Source organism: Rissa tridactyla, chromosome 11 (assembly GCF_028500815.1).
Source record: "Rissa tridactyla isolate bRisTri1 chromosome 11, bRisTri1.patW.cur.20221130, whole genome shotgun sequence".
NCBI lineage: Eukaryota > Metazoa > Chordata > Aves > Charadriiformes > Laridae > Rissa > Rissa tridactyla.
The window spans coordinates 10,940,197-10,962,022 of NC_071476.1; the positions used below are offsets into that span (position 1 = coordinate 10,940,197).

The following is a 21,826-nucleotide window of genomic DNA, read 5'->3' on the forward strand; positions in this document are numbered from 1 at the left end:
CACACGAGAACATGTCACAGGCCCCACTCAACGTACACAAGATGATCCACCGCGGTGGCGCTGGAGGGCTAATGGGGCAGACGCAGCAGGGTAGCCCAGCGGCGCTTTCTGTCTTCTCGGGGGAGGGGCCTGGGCTCCTGCCTCCACAAGCACAACACAAGCAGGGAAGAGACGCCCCCGCCCCGGAGCGGGCTCGCTGCCCCGTGCTTGCCGGGCCGGCCGCTGCTGGAGCCGCGCTCAGAAGGAAGGCACGAGGAGCCGCATAGTTTTTGCCACTTGTGTGCGCGTTCTTGTCGTTCGTACGGGCCCTTGGGGCTGAAGATCCCGGGGCTCGCAGAGGCGCCTTTCTGCGGCGGCGGCAGCTCTCCCCCCGCCCAGCACTCGCGGCTCCCGGGAGGGGTGGCGGGGGGTCCGGGGCCGAGCGGACCGCTGTAGGCGTGAACCCGGGCGCTGCTCCGCGCTGCCCCGCCGGGCCTCGCCCGCCGCAAAGGCCTGTGGGGCGGTGGCGGGCGCGGGCCGGAAGCGGAAGCGAGCGGCGCCCCAGGCTGCGGCGCCTCTGTGGCGGCGGGGCCGCTGGGCCGCGGCCCGGCCCTTCCGCTTCCTCCCGGGAGCCGGTGGCGGCGAGTGACGGGGCGTCCCTCCGCAGCGCTGAGGGGCGGTGCGGCCCGGCGTGGCCCATGGACCGGCACAAAGTGAAACGGCAGCGGCTGGACCGGATCTGCGAAGGTGAGGCGGGGCGGGCGGCGGCGCCGCGTGGGGCCGCGCCCGGCAGCGGCCCAGCGCCCGGGCGGCGGGGGCAGCGCGGCCACGGCGGCGCCCCTGTCGGGCTGCGGCGAGCAGGGCTGCTGGCAGCTGGCCCGGGTCCGCCGGCCGCGGGCGGGGTCCCACGGGGGACGCCGGTGCCAATGGCTGCCGGAGCTCCCCGAACGCAGGAGTTGTTCTGCTCGCTGGAGGAGGAAACAGAGCCGGTGTCTGGGCGGGCGGCGGTGGGAGGGGGGGCAGGTCAGGGGTGAGTTGGCCTGGAGCGAGTTTATAGCTGGTTTCAGGAGCCGAGAGTTAAACAGCGTGCTCCTGAACGCATCTCCTCTGTTCCCTCGTTATTGGTAAAACATGCTTTATTTTTCTTTACATAGTAGTGGCAGAGGGTGGAGTTTTTTTCCTAGCTTCATTTCCTTGTGTTTGTTTCCTGTTTATTTCTTTTGCATTTACTAACGCCTTCCTAAATACTATAGAACTTTAACAGAACTAGTGACTTGTTGGATTAGCAAATGAGGGTTCCAGAACTCTTGTCTTTCATGTAATCGCTCCTGCTGACTTTCTTAACAGGCATACGGCCTCCTATCGTGAATGGCCCAATGCCAGCGCGGCCGCTGGTTGCACTGCTGGATGGACGAGATTGCACTGTGGAGATGCCCATCTTGAAGGATGTTGCTACAGTGGCGTTTTGTGATGCTCAGTCAACTCAGGAAATCCATGAAAAGGTTCGTGAGAAAACATGCAAGCATTTGGACACAGAGGTCTGCCTCTTAGAGTAACCGAAGCAGAGATTGATTTGGACTGTTTTTTGTTGTAGGTGCTGAATGAGGCAGTAGGAGCTCTGATGTATCACACCATTACGCTTTCTCGTCAGGATCTGGAGAAATTCAAAGCCCTCAGGGTCATTGTGCGTATTGGCAGTGGCTATGACAATGTTGACATCAAATCTGCTGCAGAATTAGGTATGATGATACCATTAGGGCTCTGTTGCGATCAGAACTGAATGTGAAGTGGAACTCTGCACATGTTTTTCTGTTTTATAGCTGAGTGCATTTAAAACCTTTTATGTAAAAAAGACTTGGAGCTGCTTAGTCTCAGCAGTCATCTTTAGGAAGCTGACCAATATTGGAGCTGGTAGGTGGCTTGAAAGAAAGATTCTTGGTTCTCAGAATGCTCTGCTATAGGTGTCACTGTCTTTGCTATTGTTTGGGATTCAGAAACTGGAATACACTGTCTAGATAACTTTTGGTGAGGCAGCTTTGTGTTGTTTGTGGAGAAAGAACTGAGCAAACTGATGGCTGAAAGCAGCTTGCACATGCTGTTGCAGGATAAACTCACTGTAAATGCTCAATAAGTGAATTTTTTATATGCAGGTAGGTTCTGATTCAACACTTCAGTATTGATCTGTTTAGAGCCCTAGGCATGTGAAGAGTCTTTGGATCAGGTGACAAAAAGGTGCTATTTATTAAACGTATGGCAGTGAGACTTTTGGACCTTGTAGTCTTCTAGGTGAGGTGGATCATCTAGGTACCTTGCCCCTTGTTTTTTAGGTTTGTGTCAGTGGTTTGAAACCTTTCTTAATGTAATGCATATCAGATTAAGTTTAAATCAAATGCAAGTATGTATATATAAAATTGAAATAGGCATTACAATTTTCATATCTGTAAGAACAGATAAATTGCAAATAAACGAAGAGTGCTTATTTGTCTAGTGCTTGAATTAGGTCTAAAGAGTCTTCTCATCTGAATGATTCAACTGAATAGTCTCAAGAGTTCCTGGTGAGGTCTTCGGCTCTCATCCAGCCATTACGTTTTTGGGCTGAGCTTGGAACCTAATCTGCTCTTAGGGTTCTTTCCTTAAAGTCACCATCCATGTCTTTGATTCATTCAGATTCAAAGTTTTCCCTTTCCCCCAACTCCACACTCTTTAACCCAAGGAGAAATGGGTCAGAATTCTTTCACTGTCAGACTGCTGCATGCCACTTTTGCTTTGGAGCAGAATGATGATGACCATTATGTGTGGCTGGATTTGCTTTTTCGTGGACAATTAATGATTATTTTCATGCTTAGCCAGGCCCTTTAATTCATTCTGAGGTAAGATACTATTCCTTATGTGTTCTGAATCTTCAAGTCAGACCAAAGGGCTGTTGTGTGTGTTTGTGTTTTCTTATATTTAGGAATAATATTGCATGTAAACAAAAATTTGTGTCTAGCTGTGTAAGAAATTAATGCACATGCCTTGTCTGAAGTTGGATGAGATGGTAACCAGTGAGATTAAAAGAAGTTATGTTTCCCTTTCTCCCCTCCTCCTGTCATCCAAGTGGCATTATGGCATAATTGAAAAGGATTTGATAGAGAAAAGGAGTCAGATATCTGGCACTGTTTGTGGCCATTGCTCTTCTATTTCTCTTGGGAGAACGTGGTCTGAGTTTAGTTGAATCTCTCCTCTGTAACAGGCTTATGAAAGAGTGATGCATTGCTGAATTTTATGTGCCTTCAACGATTGCCTAGATTTTAATTCCTAGTTTTTAGATAGGTTGTAAACTTCTGAGGAGGAAGAGTTTCCTTGGTTTGGCAAGTGGCTAGGGTTATGTTTGGGAAGAAATAATTTTTTCATCTAGTTATTTTTATTTCTTTGTTGGTTTGTTGAATGAAGGATAGCAGCAGTCACGTTGCCAGGTCCTCCCCCCGTTTTTTTTTTTCAATAGACTGCTCAAGAATTACCAGATTTTGCTACATTTTTCCATCTTTCCCTGTCCTCACAGTAATTTGTGCTTCCAAGACTTTTACTCTGTTTGCATTAGTAATGTACCTGATAGTTCTAACCATGGGGTTTATGGTCCCTTGTGGTTATTCTAGAGTGGGAGTGTTATGTGTTGCTATTTTTAAGTGTAACTTCAAATGGATTTAGAGAGGTTCCTGTGGCTTCTCTCTGCGTTTAATGAGTTGGTTACTTATTGTTGCTCCTGGGGAAGCTGATGCTTGCAGTGAGCATCTGGACCATGAAAGAGCTCAACCATCTGTCTTAATTCTTCTACAGTCTGCCAGTTAATCTGTCAGGGGTATCTGTGGAATGAGTGCATCTTTTTGGATGCTGATCTTCTAAAACAGTCAGTTTCTTGCATCACTTGTGTGACCCAGTTTTCTCATTTCAGCCTGTTGTTTGGTGGGTTTTTTTTTTCTGGCAAGTGTGTCAATCAAATGGATATTTATAAGGAAAGAATGGTATTTCCTTGGGGTTAAAAAGCTGACTGGTCAGATCTATGTTGATGTAGAATGAGCTTCTGAAATGAATCCTGTGTTTCATGGCAGTAGTTCTGGAGCACTGAATTATCTTTCAGCACTTATGCCTGAAGAGCTCTATGTTGGTTTAGCGTTGTGATGCTAAAAATCTTATATGACCTCTATGGCTTTGTAGGCATCGCAGTTTGCAACATCCCTTCCTCCTCAGTAGAGGAGACCGCTGACTCCACCCTCTGCCACATCTTGAACCTCTATCGCCGTGTTACTTGGCTACATCAGGCTATGCGGGAAGGGAATCGAGCCTCAAGTGTAGAACAGATTCGAGAGGTGGCTGGAGGCGCTGTGCGTATCCGTGGGGAGACTTTGGGCATCATCGGACTAGGTAAGTGATGGGAATTGTTAGACTGAAAAATGAACTGTGAAAGTTTTTGGGAACCTAAGAGTCACAGACTGAAAAAAGTGATAATTTTACAGCTGTTTGTTCTGAAACACACTGACTCATAAGAAATTTTAGTGCCCTATTCTGTGGTGCTGGATATCTTCACGAATTGGGTGTATGTCATGGGATTGGGGATTTTTTTTTTCGTATTCAAATGGCTAGAAGAATTGGCACATTCAGACAGATCTTCTCGATGTCTGTTTCCCTCTGTGCTAGGCTCTGTATCAGTAACAAAGCCACCTGAGAGGTACCAATTCCTTCTCGAGTTTCTTGTAATCAGATTATTACTGCTTCTGACTCAGGGTCCAGATTTGGTTTGAAAAACAGCTCCTTCTAGGCTAAGCTAGCTAAGCTCTGGCTATTGCATGGGGAAGGACTAGAATTAGACAGATGTGATCAGCACTGAATAACCTCCTCTGGATCCCTATGGCAGTCTTGGGGGTTTCCAGGGCTGCAGTACCTTGGTCCCTGGCAGTAAACTCCAGTGTAGGCTCCTAGTCTGCCCCAGTATCTTGTCTTTAAAGTTTGTTTTACCTTTCCTTGATGATTGTGGGTTTTCTTTTGTGAAGGCCGAGTTGGACAGGCAGTGGCTCTGCGAGCCAAGTCCTTTGGCTTCAACGTGATTTTCTATGATCCCTATCTGCCGGATGGAGTGGAGCGATCCTTGGGTTTACAACGAGTAGGAACCCTGCAGGATCTACTAATGCACAGCGATTGCATCACATTGCACTGCAGCCTGAATGAACATAACCATCACCTCATCAATGACTTCACTATTAAACAGGTGCAGCAGGAGCTTGATTTCCCCCACAGAGCACTGTGGAAATGAATGCAAACAGAAACTGCTGCTTTCACAGAGGCTGAGAGCGTGTGAATCCTGCTGCCTCTGTCGTGTGCCTCCTGCTGCCTTTGGAGGCTGGGAGCGTGTGGATCCGGGTGCCTGTGCTTTGTGCTGTATAGAATTTCATGTTAAGAGAAGAATAGGATTGGCTCTCTTTGCCAAGTAATTTCATTTATAAAGAATATTTTAGGTGATTCAATGATTTCAAATTACCTTTAAAATGCATAATCAACTCTGCTGGTTAGAGCCAGATGTGGTGTGGCTGGGACTGTGTAAGTTTCTTTACACAGCTCTGCCAAAGTCTCTCTGCCCAAGCCCACTGCAAAGTCAGTCTCGGGCTCTACTCCACTAGTCTATGAATGCTTTTCAGTGCTTTCATCAGAGGCATCTGGATGTTGTAGTCCAGTTTTGTATAGCTGGATACTTTATTCATGTCCTCTTTCTTTTTTAATGTAGTAGGATGAATATGGAGTGCAGAACTTGAGAGTTCCACTTTTGCCCTTGTTGTCTTGTGGTTTTGTTTGTTCATTTTTAAAGCAGTTTCTCAAGCATTGCTTGCAGGCATTTCCCCTGTGGTTAGCTTTGCAGTGAGAGCACTCCTAATTCTCCAGGCCTCATCTAATCACTGCAGGCTCCTGCTCATTTCCAGTAGACTTCCCAAGATTCACTTAGCTTCCATAAAAAGTCTCATTCTCAACCTACTTAATATTTTTCTTTTTCCAGATGCGCCAGGGCTGCTTCTTAGTGAACACAGCCCGGGGAGGGCTGGTAGATGAGAAGGCATTAGCACAAGCCTTGAAAGAGGGGAGAATCAGAGGAACAGCATTGGACGTGCATGAATCTGAGCCTTTCAGGTAACGTTGCACCTGCATGCCTGCTGCTGTCCTGTGACTCACTACGCTGGATGATTCTTTTGGTTTTTTTGTTGTTTGAGTTACAGTGATACCCAAGAGGACAGATAAGGTTATCACTTCTGGAGAGAAACCACTTTTTTTTTTTTCTTCTTTTTTCCTCTTACCCACAGCTTTGCTCAGGGGCCTTTAAAAGATGCACCCAATGTGATCTGCACCCCTCACACTGCCTGGTACAGTGAGCAGGCTTCCATTGAATCCAGAGAAGATGCAGCTAAAGAGATCCGCAGAGCTATTACAGGTAATGAGGAAGACTGTGCTCTGCAGCTGCTGCTGAATTAGTATTCTTTTGTTAGTTCACTGCAAGGATTATGCTGATTGTTCTGAAAACTTAGACTCAGTAACTGGTTTCTGGAACTGGAGCGTGAGTTGATAATTCTCTGTTTGCCTTTTAAGAATCTTGTAAGTAATGCTGGAGTGGCACTTTCCCTCCCTTGCAAAGCCTTGTAACCTAGTACATCTTCTGAATCCTTTGCAATAATTCCTTTGATGGTTATACTGTACACCTCTTTTCTGGAGTAGTACATATTGTCTCTTGGGGAAAGTGAGGCTTGGCAATTGCAGTTTGTGGCCAATAATTTCCGCAAGATCACAGAAGTGGGAAGGAAAGATCAGTTTATTGTCTTCTCCAGAGACCAGTTGTTCAGACGAGAATCTCCCCTGCTCAGTGTTATCCTGTGGAGGTAGATGGAAAACATTTCACACTTTCTTTCTGTATTCCTTTGTAAATGCTTCAGGGAACGAGCCCCTCCTACTTGTGTCTTGGGTTTTTTGTCATTCTTGGCGCTCTTGCAGGTCACATACCTGATGCTTTGAGGAACTGTGTTAATAAGGAGTACTTGCTGTTAGCAGCTCAGTGGTCCAGTATTGATCCTGCAACTGTCCATCCAGAACTCAACGGAGCTGCAGCGTACAGGTGAGATATGTAGGTTGTCCAAAGTTACCGCTTCCAAGCCTATCTTCCTACTGAAGTAGGTAAACATCCCCCTTTGGGTTTGAGAATTGCTTGTACCTGCAGGCAGGTATGTTTCTGTTCCTGTATAATCTGTATATGAGCTCTTTCCAGAAACTTAACAGCAGGACTTCTGAAGCTGTACTAGGATGTAACGTTTACTTGGTCATATTTAGTTCCAGCTGCATAATGGTAAATTTTTCCAAATCATTGCAAGACCTGCCCAAGAGATATCCAAATATAAGAAAGCCTGCTGGGTGCCTGAAAAGAGGTCTGGATCTTAACATTGAGAAGTTGTGCGTATCGTTAGGGCTGTATGAACAAAGCACAGTTCTTATTTGTAGCCCAAGTACAGACTATTTTAAAGAGACATTGTCCAGTGGATTTGGGCAGTGGCCTAAATAGGGTGTATTTCAGTTTCTTTGTCTATTATAGACCTGCCAAGTGATTGTGGGCAGGTTGCTTCCCTTCTGTTTTTCTCCCATCTGCAAAGTAGGAAATACATTGTCTTCCCTTCACTGAGATCTGCAGAGGTTCAGACATATTTATGGAGAAAGCACAGGCAGGCAGAATGGAAGAATGGTTCATTAGCAATTCATGTGTATCACTCTCCTGTTTTTCATATTAGATCTAGCTGTTTTATTAGTTCAGCTCCTTACTTTTTCTGTCTTAGAGCCCAGTGAAGGATAACTGGCAGCTTGCACTCCTTCTGCTGACAGGGAGGGAATTTTCATCCCTTCAGGGTACCTTCATACAGTGCCTCACGCTGTTTTCCACTGGAGAAAAACTTTGCACCTGTTTTCCAAATGCTTCATATGTGACCTGAGACAATCTCTGCCTGTCCGAGAACAGGTGTCGTTTGGTATTAGGATATAACTGCTACTCTTCAGCTCTGGAGACTTTTCCTGTGTTCTATCTTGGAGCATTTCTGTTAGAAAGAGGGATTTGTATTCAGCAGGTGCCTGAGGGCACAGCTCCTTTCCCCTTGCATAACTCTATTGGACAAGCTTGTAATCTCTGTGTTTCTGTTGGGTTTAGGTTTCCTCCAGGAGTAGTGGGAGTAGCCACCCCTGGGCTACCAGAACCGCCAGTAGTGGAAGGGATTGTAGCTCATGGGATCCCGCCTGTTTCTCACTCTGCACCGCGAACCCCTTCCCCAGGAGAGACGAGCAAACTGGATGCAGACAGAGAGATTCCTGCTGACCAATAGCAGCATCTTTCTCTCCTCTCCTCTGGCAGCAGAAAAAAGTAGGAGGGTATCTCCTCCTCGGACCTTCTTTAACACCCTACAGAGACTGTTTCCTGTTCATACAGGACGGGAGAATGCATTTCATTACCGGCAAACTTTAGCTCTTGCCTTTATTTTGTAACCCTTTAGTTTTAATCTCTCAATGAATCTTTCTCCTCTGGCGCAAGGCAGCAGTGACCTTGCCTCGCCTCGAAATACTTGGTTTAACCAATGATTTTTCCTGTGTATCTGCCTCGGTTGTCTGTGGCAGGGAGCTGTTCTTGTGCACTTGAAAATAGAAGTGGAGCTGCCTGATCAGGGATGGCCCTCAGTGTTTCTAACACCAGACTTCAGTGCACACTTTTCAGTTGTGACTTGCAGCTTAAATTTAATTTGGCTGAACCTCTCTAAGTGTAGCCATGGGGAATATTAGAAAAATATTAGTGAAATGGAGAAGTTGTGACTGTTGTCTTTATTATGCCCTTGGTAGAATGCAGCCTAGGCTCAGCTCTGTGTATTACTTTGCTTGTTTTAATTAAGGTTTCCTGTTAGAACAGACATAGTGCAGGCATTGCTAGTTCTTGACCATATAAAGTTTTGTCTATGCAGTACTAGGCCTGAAGTTAAAAGCAACAGTCTCAAGGCCAGCCTTGTAAATAATTCAGAAGGGATTAAAATATCATCAAATGTGTTCTGGTGGCCACTGTGTTTGTGAGGCTTCAGAATAGTTTGCCTTGGAATCTGTGTAACTTGGAGAAGGCAAGAGAATGTGGAAATGGGAAAAACTTGCACTGGAAGACAGCAAGTAGTAACAGCAGCTTCAGTTGCTCATTCCTTACACACACTTTGGCCATGTTTATCCACAAAGTATCTATCGTGTTAGAATTCTAAACATTGTGCTACAGATGTATTTTTTTTTTTGGCATAACTGCATCAATTAGAAGACACATACCAGTCCTAGTGACACTTTCTCTGTCCTGATGGAGAAGGCGGTTTTTAAGAGTTGCCCAAATTACTCTGCTTCAGCTCTGCTAGTATATACTGCATCTGCAGTAGTAGGCAGGGCAAGACAGTGGGTTTTACATGATACTTTGTGATACTAAAGAACACTCTTAGTTTGTCATCTGAAGCCAAGGCAGGATTGCTACTCTCAAGTCTTTTCCTATTTCCCAAATGATTGAATATGAATTGCTGCTTTGAGGCGTACGGAGTCTTCATCAAAAGAGGTTCCACAGAAGATTTTCCTTAATTCCAAATCTTCCTTTAGTTTCATCTTGTTACGCTTCAGTTATAGCCTTTCCATGCACAAAATGTAACAATTCCTGATTGATTTGTTCATGTTGTGTGGGTATATTAAAGTAGGTGCTGCATGGGAGGCAGACAATCCCCATGTGTGGGTTTGTCTGCCTCCCTCGATTCTTCCCTTGCTTGTGTGTCTGTGACTGGAAGCTGAACAGCTGGGAACAGACTGAAAATACACCTTGAGGTTGTAGACAAAATCGTCTGTTTAGACTGTTAACAGTTTGGGAAGCTAAGGAAAGCTTTCGGAGTCGTTAAGTTTTCAGATTTTTTTACTGGTTTTAAATTTTTCTCAAATACTGCCTTCATAAATGGCTTACTGCTGATACAGTGAAGTGATTCATTCCTTTCTCCTCTGCTCCCCCACTCTCCCCCAGCAATTCAAGAAAGGAAAATAGGCAAGAAGTACACTTCAGGTTTTTCTTACAGATTTTACACTTTAACTGTTTAGCATTAGTGAGATGATATTAGTTCTCTAGTGCTGAGTGTCTTTTTTGATAAGGTATGTGTCTTGGTGAAGGTTCTTGGCTTCTGTGTTTTCATGGATGATGCTGATTCTACTTAAAATTTATATACCTCCTTGGCTGCTCAGGTTTAGCAGATCGGACTGGGACTGGTGGTAGGCACAAGTTACAGGAGAACTTTTTCTGAACAAAAGCCTAGAGCTCAGAAGCACTTTGATTGCAGCTGTTCCTAAAATAACCAGCAGCACTTTCCTGAGTTCTCTAATCTCTAGGAAATCTAAATTTTACAAGCTACTAGCTCAGAAAGCTGTTCTGACAGGCAGATGGGGAGAAGTTTTCAGGGACTGAGAGCTCGTCTTTTGTCTGTTACTACTTTAGGGAAGCAGTCTGTCAATAACTACTCTTTCCTTGTTTGCTGCTGAAAATTCCTGCCCTGCTTAGAGGTTCAGGTCTGAGACTATTTTGTGGTAAGGGGCTTCTAGTTATGAGCTTTGTGAATACAGAGGATCAGAGTACATTAATCTTGTCTCTTCTAGAGACATCTCACAATGCAAGATAGATTTATTTTTTTAAAGAGGCAGCAATTTTTTTTTTCTTCTGAACTGCAAATATTTCTATAGACCAGTCAAATAACTGAGCAGAGGAAGAGTGGAAAGACCTCATTTGGGGGACACTTGAGTTTCTCAATTCTTATTTTTGGTGCCTAGATATACTGGTGACTAGTAAGCGTAGGAATGAAATAATTGATGTCATAAGAAGTATTTCCAGTTATGGATACTAAGGAGTCGAAGCTGACAGCATTGGTAGTGGCTCTGTTCTATCCAACACTATGTAGGCTTGTGATTGGGTATGAAGGCAATTTTCCCCTTGATTAAAGGTACAGCAGAAAATGCTGAGGTAAAAATGAACCTCTATCGTGACCTGAAAGAAGGACTCCCTTTGTGCTTATAGGATTACTCTGCTTGTATGCCATTTGTACCTCTGCTTACAGACTGAACCCATTATCACCAGACGAAGGCCGTTCTGAACAGATAGCTCAAAGAAAAATTGACCTAAAGTACCCTGTGGTCTTCTCCATCCCCCCGAGTGCCAAGTCCTTTGTTAGCACACTCTCCTGTGTGATACACTGACTTGCAGCTCCCCTTCCCAAGCTTAGCACAGCATACAGAAGTGGAAGGATTTTTTTATTTTTTTTTTAACGCCTTCATTCAGAACTAGTGCAGAGCTTTAATCCCAAAGAACAGAAGTCTCCCAGGGTGAGGCAGGAGTGCCCTAGCTGCACTAATCTGCTTACAGGAGGTGCTCACACTGTCCCAAGGTACATTCTGTTTGTCAGGGTCACTGCTGCTGACCAGCTTTTTTATAGAGGACTCAGAGTTTCAGAAATATATTTTTGTAGACAATGACTAAACTGTGAAACATGGAAATAAAGCATGTAAACAAAAACTTACAGCACTGTCCTCCGTACAAATGTTTTTCTCACTTCAGTTCTCTCCTGACTCGTTAGAAAATGTTTGATTACTTCTTGGATATATTTTAATAAAGTTCTCCAAAGAACATGGCTGCTGTCTATGGAAGGGGTGGCCTTAGATACAATATTGAAGGGGAGGGTTGAAAACCTCTACAGGCGAGTGTCTGCATCAGTCCTGCTTTTCTCAAATTAGGCAAGTTGGATCTTCCACACAATCACTCCCTGGATCAGCCACTCTGGCAAATGGCTTTCTTTGGATTCTGGAGCGTGGACCACCAATCAAGGCCGGGAAGGTTGCAGCCTGGAAAAGAAGCCATCTTCAGTGGTTAAGGGACAGCTTTAGATGTAGCCTGGTGGTTAGTTATGTGAGTTCTCACAAGTTGAAATTGTGGTAACTGGTTTTGCAGCCTTTTAAGTGTGTAGTTTAAAAATACACGTAAACAGCAGTAGCTGTTGTCACCCTTTTACAGTAAGATAGTATTTGAAATTAATACACAAAATTAGCCCATGAAACTGATTTTTCTAACATATAGTAAAAGTCAGTGCAACAGAATTAGCATAGAAAAGCGCTTAGGCATTTCATACATTGAAGTTAATTCATGTTTTATGGCCTATGCTCCCTGTATTAATCATTAATGGAAGTTACAAAGCCCTTTATTATTCTTGGTGGGTTATTTGTCTAGCTGGTGCTGCGCGCCTTTGGAATATCCAGCACCGTGCTCAGGAGATGGGATATGGGAAATGCTGGCCTGCTTTATCGTGGCAATTTCCATCTTGGAGCTGTTGGAATGGGAAGGGGACAAGGAGCACTTGGTATCTTCCACGTGGTGGTACTATTTCTGCTACATAGCTCATGTTCAACAAGGCCAAGTGCAAGGTCCTACACTTGGGTCGGGACAATCCTCATTATCAATACAGGCTGGGGGATGACGTGATAGCAGCCCTGCGGAAAAGGACTTGGGGGTACTGATGGATGAAAAGCTGGACATGAGCCAACAATGTGCACTTGCAGCCCAGAAGGCCAATCGCATCCTGGGCTGCATCAAAACAACTGTGGCCAGCAAATCCAGAGAGGCGATTCTCCCCCTCTGCTCTGCTCTTGTGAGACCCCACCTGCAGTACTGTGTCCAGCTGAGGAACCCTCAGCACAAGAAGGACATGGACCTGTTGGAGTGGGTCCAGAGGAAGGCCACGAAGATGATCAAAGGCTGGAGCACCTCTCCTATGAAGACAGGCTCAGAGAGTTGGGGTTGTTCAGCCTGGAGAGGAGAAAGCTCCAGGGAGACCTTATAGCAGCCTTCCAGTCCCTGAAGGGGGCCTACAGGAAAGCTCGGGGGGGAGCTGTTTGCAAGGGCATGTAGCGATAGGACGAGGGGCAATGGCTTTAAACTAGAGCAGGGTATGTTTAGATTAGACTTTAGGAAGAAGTTCTTTACAATGAGGGTGGTGAGACACTGGAACAGGTTGTCCAGCGAGGTGGTGGAGGCCCCATCCGTGGAGACATTCAAGGCCAGGCTTGATGAGGCTCTGAGCAACCTGATCTAGCTGAAGATGTCCCTGCTTACTGCAGGGGGTTGGACTAGATGACATTTATACGTCCCTTCCAACCCAACGCATTCTATGATCTTATTGTTTCAGTAAAGAAACTTCAGGCACGAGGGCGAAGCCTGGTCTTCAAAGAACGTAGTAATCGTGGATTTACCATGGCAATCACTTAGACGCAAGACATAAAGGCTCTGCTACTCTTCAGTAATGTTTCTATTGGCTCCTGTACTTATTCAAAAAAGAAAGGGAGGGGGAGGTTAGTAAAAACAGTGGCGTGCAGCACACCAAAACTGGCAGATGCTGTACAGCAGAGGAGGACAGAGCAGAGTTCTGGTGTTGTTTCTTAAGTTCTATGTCGTTCAAAATACCAAAGGCAGACACTTTAGAACCTTCTCTTGATGTGATAATCTGTCTTAGAATCTGTTCAGTATTTTCTCTTTGTGCCACATCAGGACTAAAATCACACCATAAAGAGTAGTGGGATGAGATGATGAAATACACTTCTGAGGACAGGCACATCGTACAAACAGGTATTGCATCCCTCTAACCAGAAAGTAACAACGATGAAATGTTGTCAGCTACTTAAAACAACCTGGCGCAATCATTTTGAATAAAGGAAAGCGAAAGCAAGCAATTTGCCCCTGCTGCTGCTAATTTGGTGTCAATATGACTCTCCTCGAGTGAGGAGACAGTGCATGCACAAGAAAACAACTTATTTCCACGAGAATATCCTTGTTCTGGTATGGAGTACGGTATCTGCTCCTCACTCCAGTTTCTGTCAGTGCTACTGGGTCTTTACTGCACAAGCAGAGAGAGATGTAGAGTTGCTGGTCATTTCTGTCACAGTGCAGGATTCTCAAGTGTTTTGTGGTGTTCAAGTATGTTGAAAAGGAGCAGCTTAGGGCATTGCACTATTCATCATGAGAACTGTTCAAATGTTCAGCTAATCTGACAGCTGCATACCATTAACGTGATTTCCTACCTTAATCACCCTTTGAATAAATGCCTTTTCAAAATCTGCCTCACAGAAAAGCAAAGCACCCAGACTTGGGATGCGCTGCTGTTATTCCAGGGCCAACAGCATTTACTCATGCCAATCTGAAACATTCAAAACCGCAACTCCGATCTCACATCTCAAGCTGTTACCGTACTGGTTTTGTGGGTGTTTACCTCCAAAATTAGCTTAAAAGAGCCTTAATTTCTGTGATAATCTCAGATTTTCAATTTGGCGTTAACGAGAGGCCCTGCCGCGGGAAGGCCGCCTGCTTCGGCTCTCCCCTACTGACCGGCTCCGCCGCGGGGCCCGTCCATCCCGGCGGCTCCTCCGCTGCGCGACTTCTCCCGTTCCCCCCGCGGTCGCCGCGGGCCCCGTCCCGCCACCGCCCCTCAAGGCTGCGCGCGGCCACGGGCGCGCAGGGCAGTGTGGGGTAGAGGAAGGAGGGGGTGATGCGCAGGCGAGGTGCATGCCGGGATCGGGGCGGGCGGTGCTCGGAGGCCCAGCGCGGGGCAGTCGCTTGCTCGGTGTCTCGGGGCGTCGGCGGCGATCAGTGGGCTCGGGCCGGCGGCGGAGGCGGCTCCTGCCCGTCGGGGATGGCGGACGCGGCGGCCTCCCCCGTGGGGAAGCGGCTCCTGCTGCTGCTGGCGGCGGGGCCGGGCGAGGGCGAGGCGGCGGGGCCGGAGCCGGGGCCTGCGCTGCCCTCCCGGGCCTGGCGGAGCGGCACGGTGCGGGCCATGAGCGGAGCCGTGCCCCAGGACCTGGCGGTGAGGCCCCGGCGGCGGTGGGGGGGCGGGCTGCGGGCGGCGTGGGGGCTACGGGCGGGGACGCAGCGGGCCGGGCCGCCCGCGTGGGCCTCGGCCTCTCGCCGCCGGCCGGGCCGGGGCCGGGCAGCGCTGCGCTGCGGGTGAGGGGCCGGGGTGCCGCCTCCCCCGGGCGGGCGGCTTTCCCGGGGCGCGCTGCGGGGCGGGGAGCGGCGGGCCCGGCCCGCGGCGGCGGAGCGGCCCTGGCGGCCGGCGGGTAGGGGCCGGCCCGCGGCGGGGAGCGCCGGCAGCCGCCGGGCGGGGGTTGGGAGTGACCCGGCTGCGGAACGAACGCATCTGGGAGGTTTGTGCCCTTTGGTGCCGACGGGTCTGTGTGGAAACTTGCGGGTGTTGGTCGGGGGTTGCGGGACGGCGCTGGGTGTCCTGGATCAGCCCAGATGATGCCCCTCGTTTGAAGGGGTAATTTGTAATGGGGTTCATCGACTTCATTCTGTCTTACATTTTGTTTTCAGCTGTAGGAATTTCTGCTTCCTGTAATGTCTTTAGTATTTGTTTCGTTTATTTCTAGTGTAGCTCAGTGAGGGGCTTGGGTGGAGAGTTTAAAAAGAGGTCTTGAAAGATATCTGTGCCATTTCTCTTTGCCTGGGTCAGTTCTGTGAGTATTCGCTGTAAGCGATGGCATGCTTTGGAGAGCTGATAGCCTGCTCCTGAGAACTGGGTGACCCATGTTAGGTGAAGTGAGGTTCTGTGTTCTTGAAGAGTTTTGTTAGTTCTCTTTATGATTAGTTTTTTAAAAAATGGATGTTGTTACAATAAGTTCTTTGGGCTTCTTTGCAGAGTTCCAACTTTGGAAAGCTTCCTTGACTTCCTACGGTCATGCCGCTTTCTTTGGCCTTGTTTCAAAACTGCAGCTAGGGCTATCGGTAGGAAGTAGTTTGCTGGTTTTAGCTTTGCAAATCCTGTGCCTGCGGTTGAGAGCTGTGGTGGTGCACTCTAGCTGCTCCCTCATTTGTTTAAGGAGGAGGAAAATAAAGAGCAAGCAGAAAGGCGATCTTCAAAAGAAAAATGGTACAAGCATTTGAAACTCTGTCTGAAATGTGGAAATATATTGGGGCTAACTAAGATCTGGTCTGGAGGACTACTCTTGTAGCAGACTGCATTTGACATATGTATCATCCATAATGCTATTGTGTTATGGAATCATCCATCCCAAATATGTCTATGATGTAACAAATTTTTGGTGTGCCTGATCTTATTACTGTCTCGGTGGAAGGACTGCCTGGTGGAGTGTTGTGCACTTTCTTTTGTGTCTGTGGATCTCCGTCCAGTAAAAGCTAGTCAGTTGTTTCCTGGTTAGTCTTTGCTGTCCAACCATGTGACACCTGTTAGACTACTCTAACAAAATAAAAATCAACTTCTATACTTGATAGCATGGGAAGAATAGGATTTTTTTGGTGTGAATTCATTACCTTCGTTCAGCGCTGCAGTTCTCACCCCAGTTCCTTTCGTCAATAACCTTCCCCTTGGCACAGTATCAGTGATGCAGCTGTCTCTAAACAGTATATTCTCCAAATCTGTACTCTTAAATGTGAACTGTGTATAATACTCAAGGTGAATTTTTGAGGGTTCTGTAATGTGGAATATTTTGTGTTGCCATGGAACTTTCCATGCATAATGAACACTGCTTTGACAATGATAATGATGTACTATCAGAAAAATAAGTCTTCTTTTTAAACTCATTCTGCCAGAAGAAGTGACGAGTTGGCATCAAGCAGGCAACCACAGTTTAGGAAATACTCATCTGAGGTAAACTAATAATGTGGACTAGGTCTGAAAAAGGCTAGAAAAAAAGCTATTCTACCCGTTGGGTTACTGAAGTCTGTGCTTTCTCATGGTTTCCTGTAAGGATGGTTTCTCTTATGAGCCTGTAGTCTGACGCTGGGATTTTTCAAGGCAGAAAACCCAGGAATAGACTAGAAGTGTAGAACTCGTACCGTTTCAGAAAGCAGCTGAAATAGCTTGCTTCCCTGCCCCCCCCCCAATATTGGATTGTAGGAAACTGTTACTCTTTCTGGTGGGGTAAAGCCTCTGAAAAGGTTTTGCCTTTTTTTTTTTTTCCCCGGTGTAAATTTGGTTATAGAATTTGATAAAATGTGGAATAATCTAATTATGTCTAGTCCGCAGAAACATATATAATGGTCAGTCCTAGTTGTGCCCTCTCCAGAGCACCCAGAAGAAATCCTGAGGAAAAACTGTGCTGCTATTAGAAAACAGCTTTGCCTCTTCTAACTAGAAACACATCTTACCCTTTTTCCTCAAAATGTCTATCAGGACAGAATCATAAAAGACCTGCCAAGCTTTAGCTCGCTACTGTCCTAATATCGTAAAAGGATATTTTGCATGTTAGTGGCAAAATAGCTCAACGTGTCATGTGCAGGACAACTGCTTCTGCTTATGTGGAAAAAAAAAAGTGTGTGAGATGCCTATTTTAATGCTGAGACAAGCTATACAAATACCATGGAAATAAGGAGGTTTAGGAAACAAGGTGTTTTGATTAGGACTGTTTTGGAATAATCCACATATGCTTCTTATGGTAGAGAATGGATTGGGTTGGTTTTGGGTTTTTTTTTTCCCCTTTATGGATAGTAAATTATGTCTCACACAAGTTTTTCTATGTCCAAATTTCTAGCTTTTCTAGAGTAATCTGCACATATATTTCAAGGTATTCTGAAGATATTTTCACTTCTAGATGATATGTAGATTATACAGCTTGATGAAAACATGTAGTGATCTAAAGTATCTTGTTCATTAGGGATTTCATTGAATAAAGTTGATATTTAGCAACGATCTGAATTGTGGAATGAGATTAATTTACTTTGCAAGTGTCATCAGTGTTTGAGTTACCCTGATATTTATGGTTATTTCAACTAGTTTTCCTAACTAGGTCACATTGAAAAAAGTATTTTCCTGTCTGGAGACTGTATGTAGTAGATGAGGGATGCTGGAACCCTACAAGACTGGATTTAGATTTACGTGCTCTCAAGCTGTTTTCCGATGCTACTTCAAAGTCATCTTGACAGTTGAGAAGAATGTGTGAAAACGTGCATATACTGTCTGTTTGGGATAGGATGTGCAGAGGTTCTTGCCAGCTGTGCATTCATGTCTGCTGCAGAATTTCACTTCTCTCTGATTGGAGCTGAATGGGGAGTTTGTAGAGGCTTTCAAACCGCAATAGATAACAGAAAGAGGAATTTTCAGACAGGGAGTTGAAACTGGGACTCAGAGGAAGTGGTAGGAAGGTTCACAACAAGCTGGGGTTGTGTGAATCTGGGATGTCTGTGCCACTGTACTTGTCTTCATTTCCTTCTGTCCTGCAGAGGTGATCGTATTCCTGTCAGCAAGACACTTGTATGTGTTTGCGTAGTGAAGGAGAATATGAGGGGAATGGACCACAGAAAGTGGCCTAGGCTTTGACTCACTCCATAAGTCATGTCTCCTGTTGCTGCTGTTGAGGGCAGAACACTGAGCTGGATGGATGTTGGTAAGACCAGGAGGCCTACCTTTCATGCTTCTTGCTGTAAAAGAGATGTTTAAGAACAAACAGGATGTTGAACATTTTTTTCAAATAAATTTTTACTTGCGTTGCAAGTAAAATGCAGTTCTTCGAAGGAGAGCTGACTGTAAAAGTAGTAGGTGCATGTTTTCTCCACTTATTCTCTGATACTTTATTGGTGGCCTAGGGACAAAGTATTATGAATATTTGTTATGCCACAATTGTGTTTTTTCTGATAGCCTTTCTGTCTTCCCATGTGTTAGAGACAGACATCCACACTGAAAATTTGTGCTCATACAGTGAGCAATGTCTTCTGTGGCTCCACTGATTACTTTTTTCAAGGCTCAATAGGGTCATAAGGGATTTTATAACCATTTATACTACTGAAATGCAAGGAGCGGGGATGATATGAGGGGGATGGAATACCTCTGCGTTTGAAGCTTTAGTAAGTATAAGTTTACGTGATTTATTTAAAACAAAAAAAAAAAGGGGGGGTCTTGGCGTCTTTGGTGGTGTAACTGCAGTAGAGGAAACTTGGTGTGACTTGCAAAATTCTCAGAAGGATCCTGGCAGATCTGAGGTGGTTATCAAGTTATAGGTGAGGAATGAGGTGGAGACTCAAGCTAAGGAGCCATCCCAGCTCACGGGTAGTGAGGGACAGGGCAGATGGTGGCTGTGGAAGAGCTGGTAGGACTGATCTCGGCAGTGGTGTTACTGGGGCTGGCAGTGGGACCGGGAGGTGAAGGACTGTTCCTCCAAAATACAGGTTACGGAGAAATAACAGTAACAAAATTTGTGTGGCAGTGTGCAAGAGAGGCTAATTGGCCTGCATGCGTTTGATTAAGCCCTTTACAGAGTTGTCCTTACACAGCACTCACTGATTCCGTATCTGCTGGGTACCTTTTCACCCGCCTGTCTTCCATGTTTCTGTTAACCAAGACACTCGAAGTTCCTGTCCTTCTCTTTTTTTTTTCTCCCCTTTTCCTTATTTGAGGATACTTTTCTTGACACCTGGTAGCAATTACTATACGTATGCAGGAGTTTCAGCTGAACTGCTTTGTTCCTGGGAATTATGGAAATGCCCGCTTTGAATGCTCACTGTGCCTACGTGGTGTTTATGCAGTGTTTCTGGTATTTTAGGAAGTGTCATGCTATTGAACACATGCTATGCTGATCTGCACAAGTGCAGTAAAATCAATATATTTTAAACCTATCAGACTTGCACAAAATAAATATGTTTGGGGGAGTCTAGGTAGAATTACAGAAGCTCTAGATTGAGAAGGTAAACTTCCAAGACATAGAAATGCTGCCTTTAATGCAGCAGTCTGAGTATTTTACATTTGTGTCAATGAAAGGACAGCTGGACTGGGCAAGGTGGAAGGTCCACCTAGTCCCTGCCTCTGCCCTGTCCTCTCTGGTGCTGGTCGGATGGGGGTGTCCCTACGCAGCTGTGTTAAGCCTTCCAGCAACAGGCTGCCAAGTGTGAGTTTTCTGAAATGATGCTCAGCTGTAAAACTACACGCAGCATGACTGCTGTATATTTGCATCAGTGAAGGGCTATAACATACGTTTTTGCTCATCTGATAGTGGATGCTCTGTAGAGATCACTGACATGTAAATAGACTGGCTTTGGACGGTTGGTCTCTTCCTCCTTCTGCATGGTGTTTGTAGCATCAGAATCAAGGATTTCATATTCCGTAGTTTGGACTGAGTGAACCATGGTTCACTTTGGAAAATTGCTGCTCGAATAGGCTTACTGCTTAAAATGTATATTCAAGGAATCTAGTCTTACTGAGAGTTAACTTATCTTCTTTATATTTAGTGGTAACTGCATCTACAAGTTTTATTTCTACTGATATAAGTGATATGAAAAGTTATAGTGTTCTTGCATGTTAAATTCGTAGGAGTATTCAGACCGAGCTTTTGCAAGTGAAAGCTGGAAAGTTACTGTGTACTGGCAAAGTCTGTCTGCAGGAAGCTCCTTGGAAGTGTTTGCGTTTGCAGCCAAACTGTTTGTCTTTGAAGAAGTTGAGTGTTCCAATTACAGGCACAAGAGATTTAGAGATTTCATCAAAATTATTTCTTTTGACCTTTTTGAGTATTGTTTTGTAGTGTTGAAGTGTAACAACAGAAACAAGGGGAAAAAGCTAGAAAAATAAAATGTGCTTTGGCAAGACCTTAGATTATTTTTTTTTTCCCATCATTGTCAAAACATAGCGTATTTTTCCTTCGTCAGTTTATTTTCTTGGGTGGACAGTGTTTACATCGTATGTACAGGGCTTGCTTTTTACCAAACAAAATGCCATAAGCTGGGAAAGTAGAAACCATATGTTTTACGGTCTGTTTGGTGAATATACCATCACTTCATTTAGCTGGGTTTTTAGTTATGGCTAGAGAAAGCAGTAGACTCAGTAAGAGCTGTGCAAATAAAGTAAAATTTCGCAAGTTGAATACTGGTACTTAAAATCATAATTCAGATCCCTGTCTTGACACATTTGTTAGTATGTTTTTTTATAAGGTGGTTGTATGTATCACACTTCAAATAAATCCAAAAGATTGAATCTTTGTAATGACAGTTTGTAATGACTGTAGTTCAGCACTGTAACTGGTAAGGGTTTTGAGCTACAGGTTGGCAGCTGAGCATCATCCAAATGGTTGTAGAAAGTCAGGTTTCTGTAATATCCATTGTAAGATGTTTTCTCAGTTTTCAGTGGGAGGTATCAGTGCACATACTAGAAGTTTGAAAGGTTTCTTTTGTTTGTTAGTGCTTCTAGGTGTGACTGCAGGCCTGGTGCAGAAATTCCTGTGGAATACTAGCAGTTGCATACTTTTTTCTGTCAGGTTTCGAATGGAAGACTGATTATTTCGTAGGAGGTTGAAAAGGGACTTGTGGGTATGGAGCAACTTCTACTTGAAATGCAAGTGATTATCATAAAGTTGCTTGGGGTTTTTGTCTTGAGTTATTTCTGTGTTACATCTCTCTGCTTTGGTTGCAGTCCATTTCCTAAACATTTTGGACGAAAAAGGTAAGCCAGTGTTTTAACCAAGCAGTTGCTTGAAGAAACCTGTTTTGTAGTTTTAACTTCTGAGGGTACAAGGCATTCATTTTGTAGGAAAACAATCTTCTGCATGTAGTTTGTATATACATATTCCTTGGGCAAGTTCTGTGTGCGTAGTAGCTATTCTCTTTTGCCTGATCTGATTCTGTGCTTCAGTGAATTCCTTGATTATTAATTAGACTGACCATTCTTTCCTCCTTCAAGGTCTGTCTTGTGCTTGTTCACATTTCTAGGGCTTTTCCATGCTCATCTTTTGAATTCTCTGTGTTGCCACCATGTGCTTGAGGTTTTTACAGAGCTCCCACTTT

At 45.2% G+C, this 21,826-nt stretch overlaps 2 protein-coding genes across 6 annotated transcripts in view; both read left to right on the forward strand.

The window, feature by feature from the left end:
• Nucleotides 1-527: 527 nt before the first annotated feature.
• LOC128916059 (C-terminal-binding protein 2) lies at nt 528-13,740 on the forward strand. Of its 3 annotated transcripts, XM_054217244.1 has the most exons (10): nt 528-726; nt 1,327-1,481; nt 1,574-1,663; nt 1,800-1,890; nt 4,174-4,380; nt 5,007-5,221; nt 6,002-6,132; nt 6,303-6,430; nt 6,985-7,105; nt 8,180-11,582. In XM_054217244.1, the coding sequence occupies exons 1-10, from the start codon at nt 678-680 to the stop codon at nt 8,349-8,351; spliced, it is 1,359 nt and encodes a 452-aa protein (XP_054073219.1). In that variant the 5' UTR covers nt 528-677; the 3' UTR covers nt 8,352-11,582. The 3 variants fall into 3 exon arrangements, with proteins under 3 accessions (XP_054073219.1, XP_054073220.1, XP_054073221.1); XM_054217245.1 differs by lacking the exons at nt 1,800-1,890; nt 8,180-11,582 and adding an exon at nt 11,797-13,740 and having other exon boundaries at nt 1,574-1,718; XM_054217246.1 differs by lacking the exon at nt 1,800-1,890 and having other exon boundaries at nt 531-726; nt 1,574-1,718.
• An 889-nt stretch (nt 13,741-14,629) lies between these two features.
• KDM3B (lysine demethylase 3B) overlaps nt 14,630-21,826 on the forward strand; it is a 64,247-nt gene continuing 57,050 nt past the window's right edge. For all 3 annotated transcript variants that reach the window (XR_008468822.1, XM_054217074.1, XM_054217075.1), the window contains exon 1: nt 14,630-14,909. Coding sequence is in view for 2 of the 3 variants with exons in the window: in XM_054217074.1 (XP_054073049.1) it covers nt 14,739-14,909 (171 nt within the window). In the remaining variant the exon portion in view is untranslated. The remainder of the gene's footprint in view (nt 14,910-21,826) is intronic.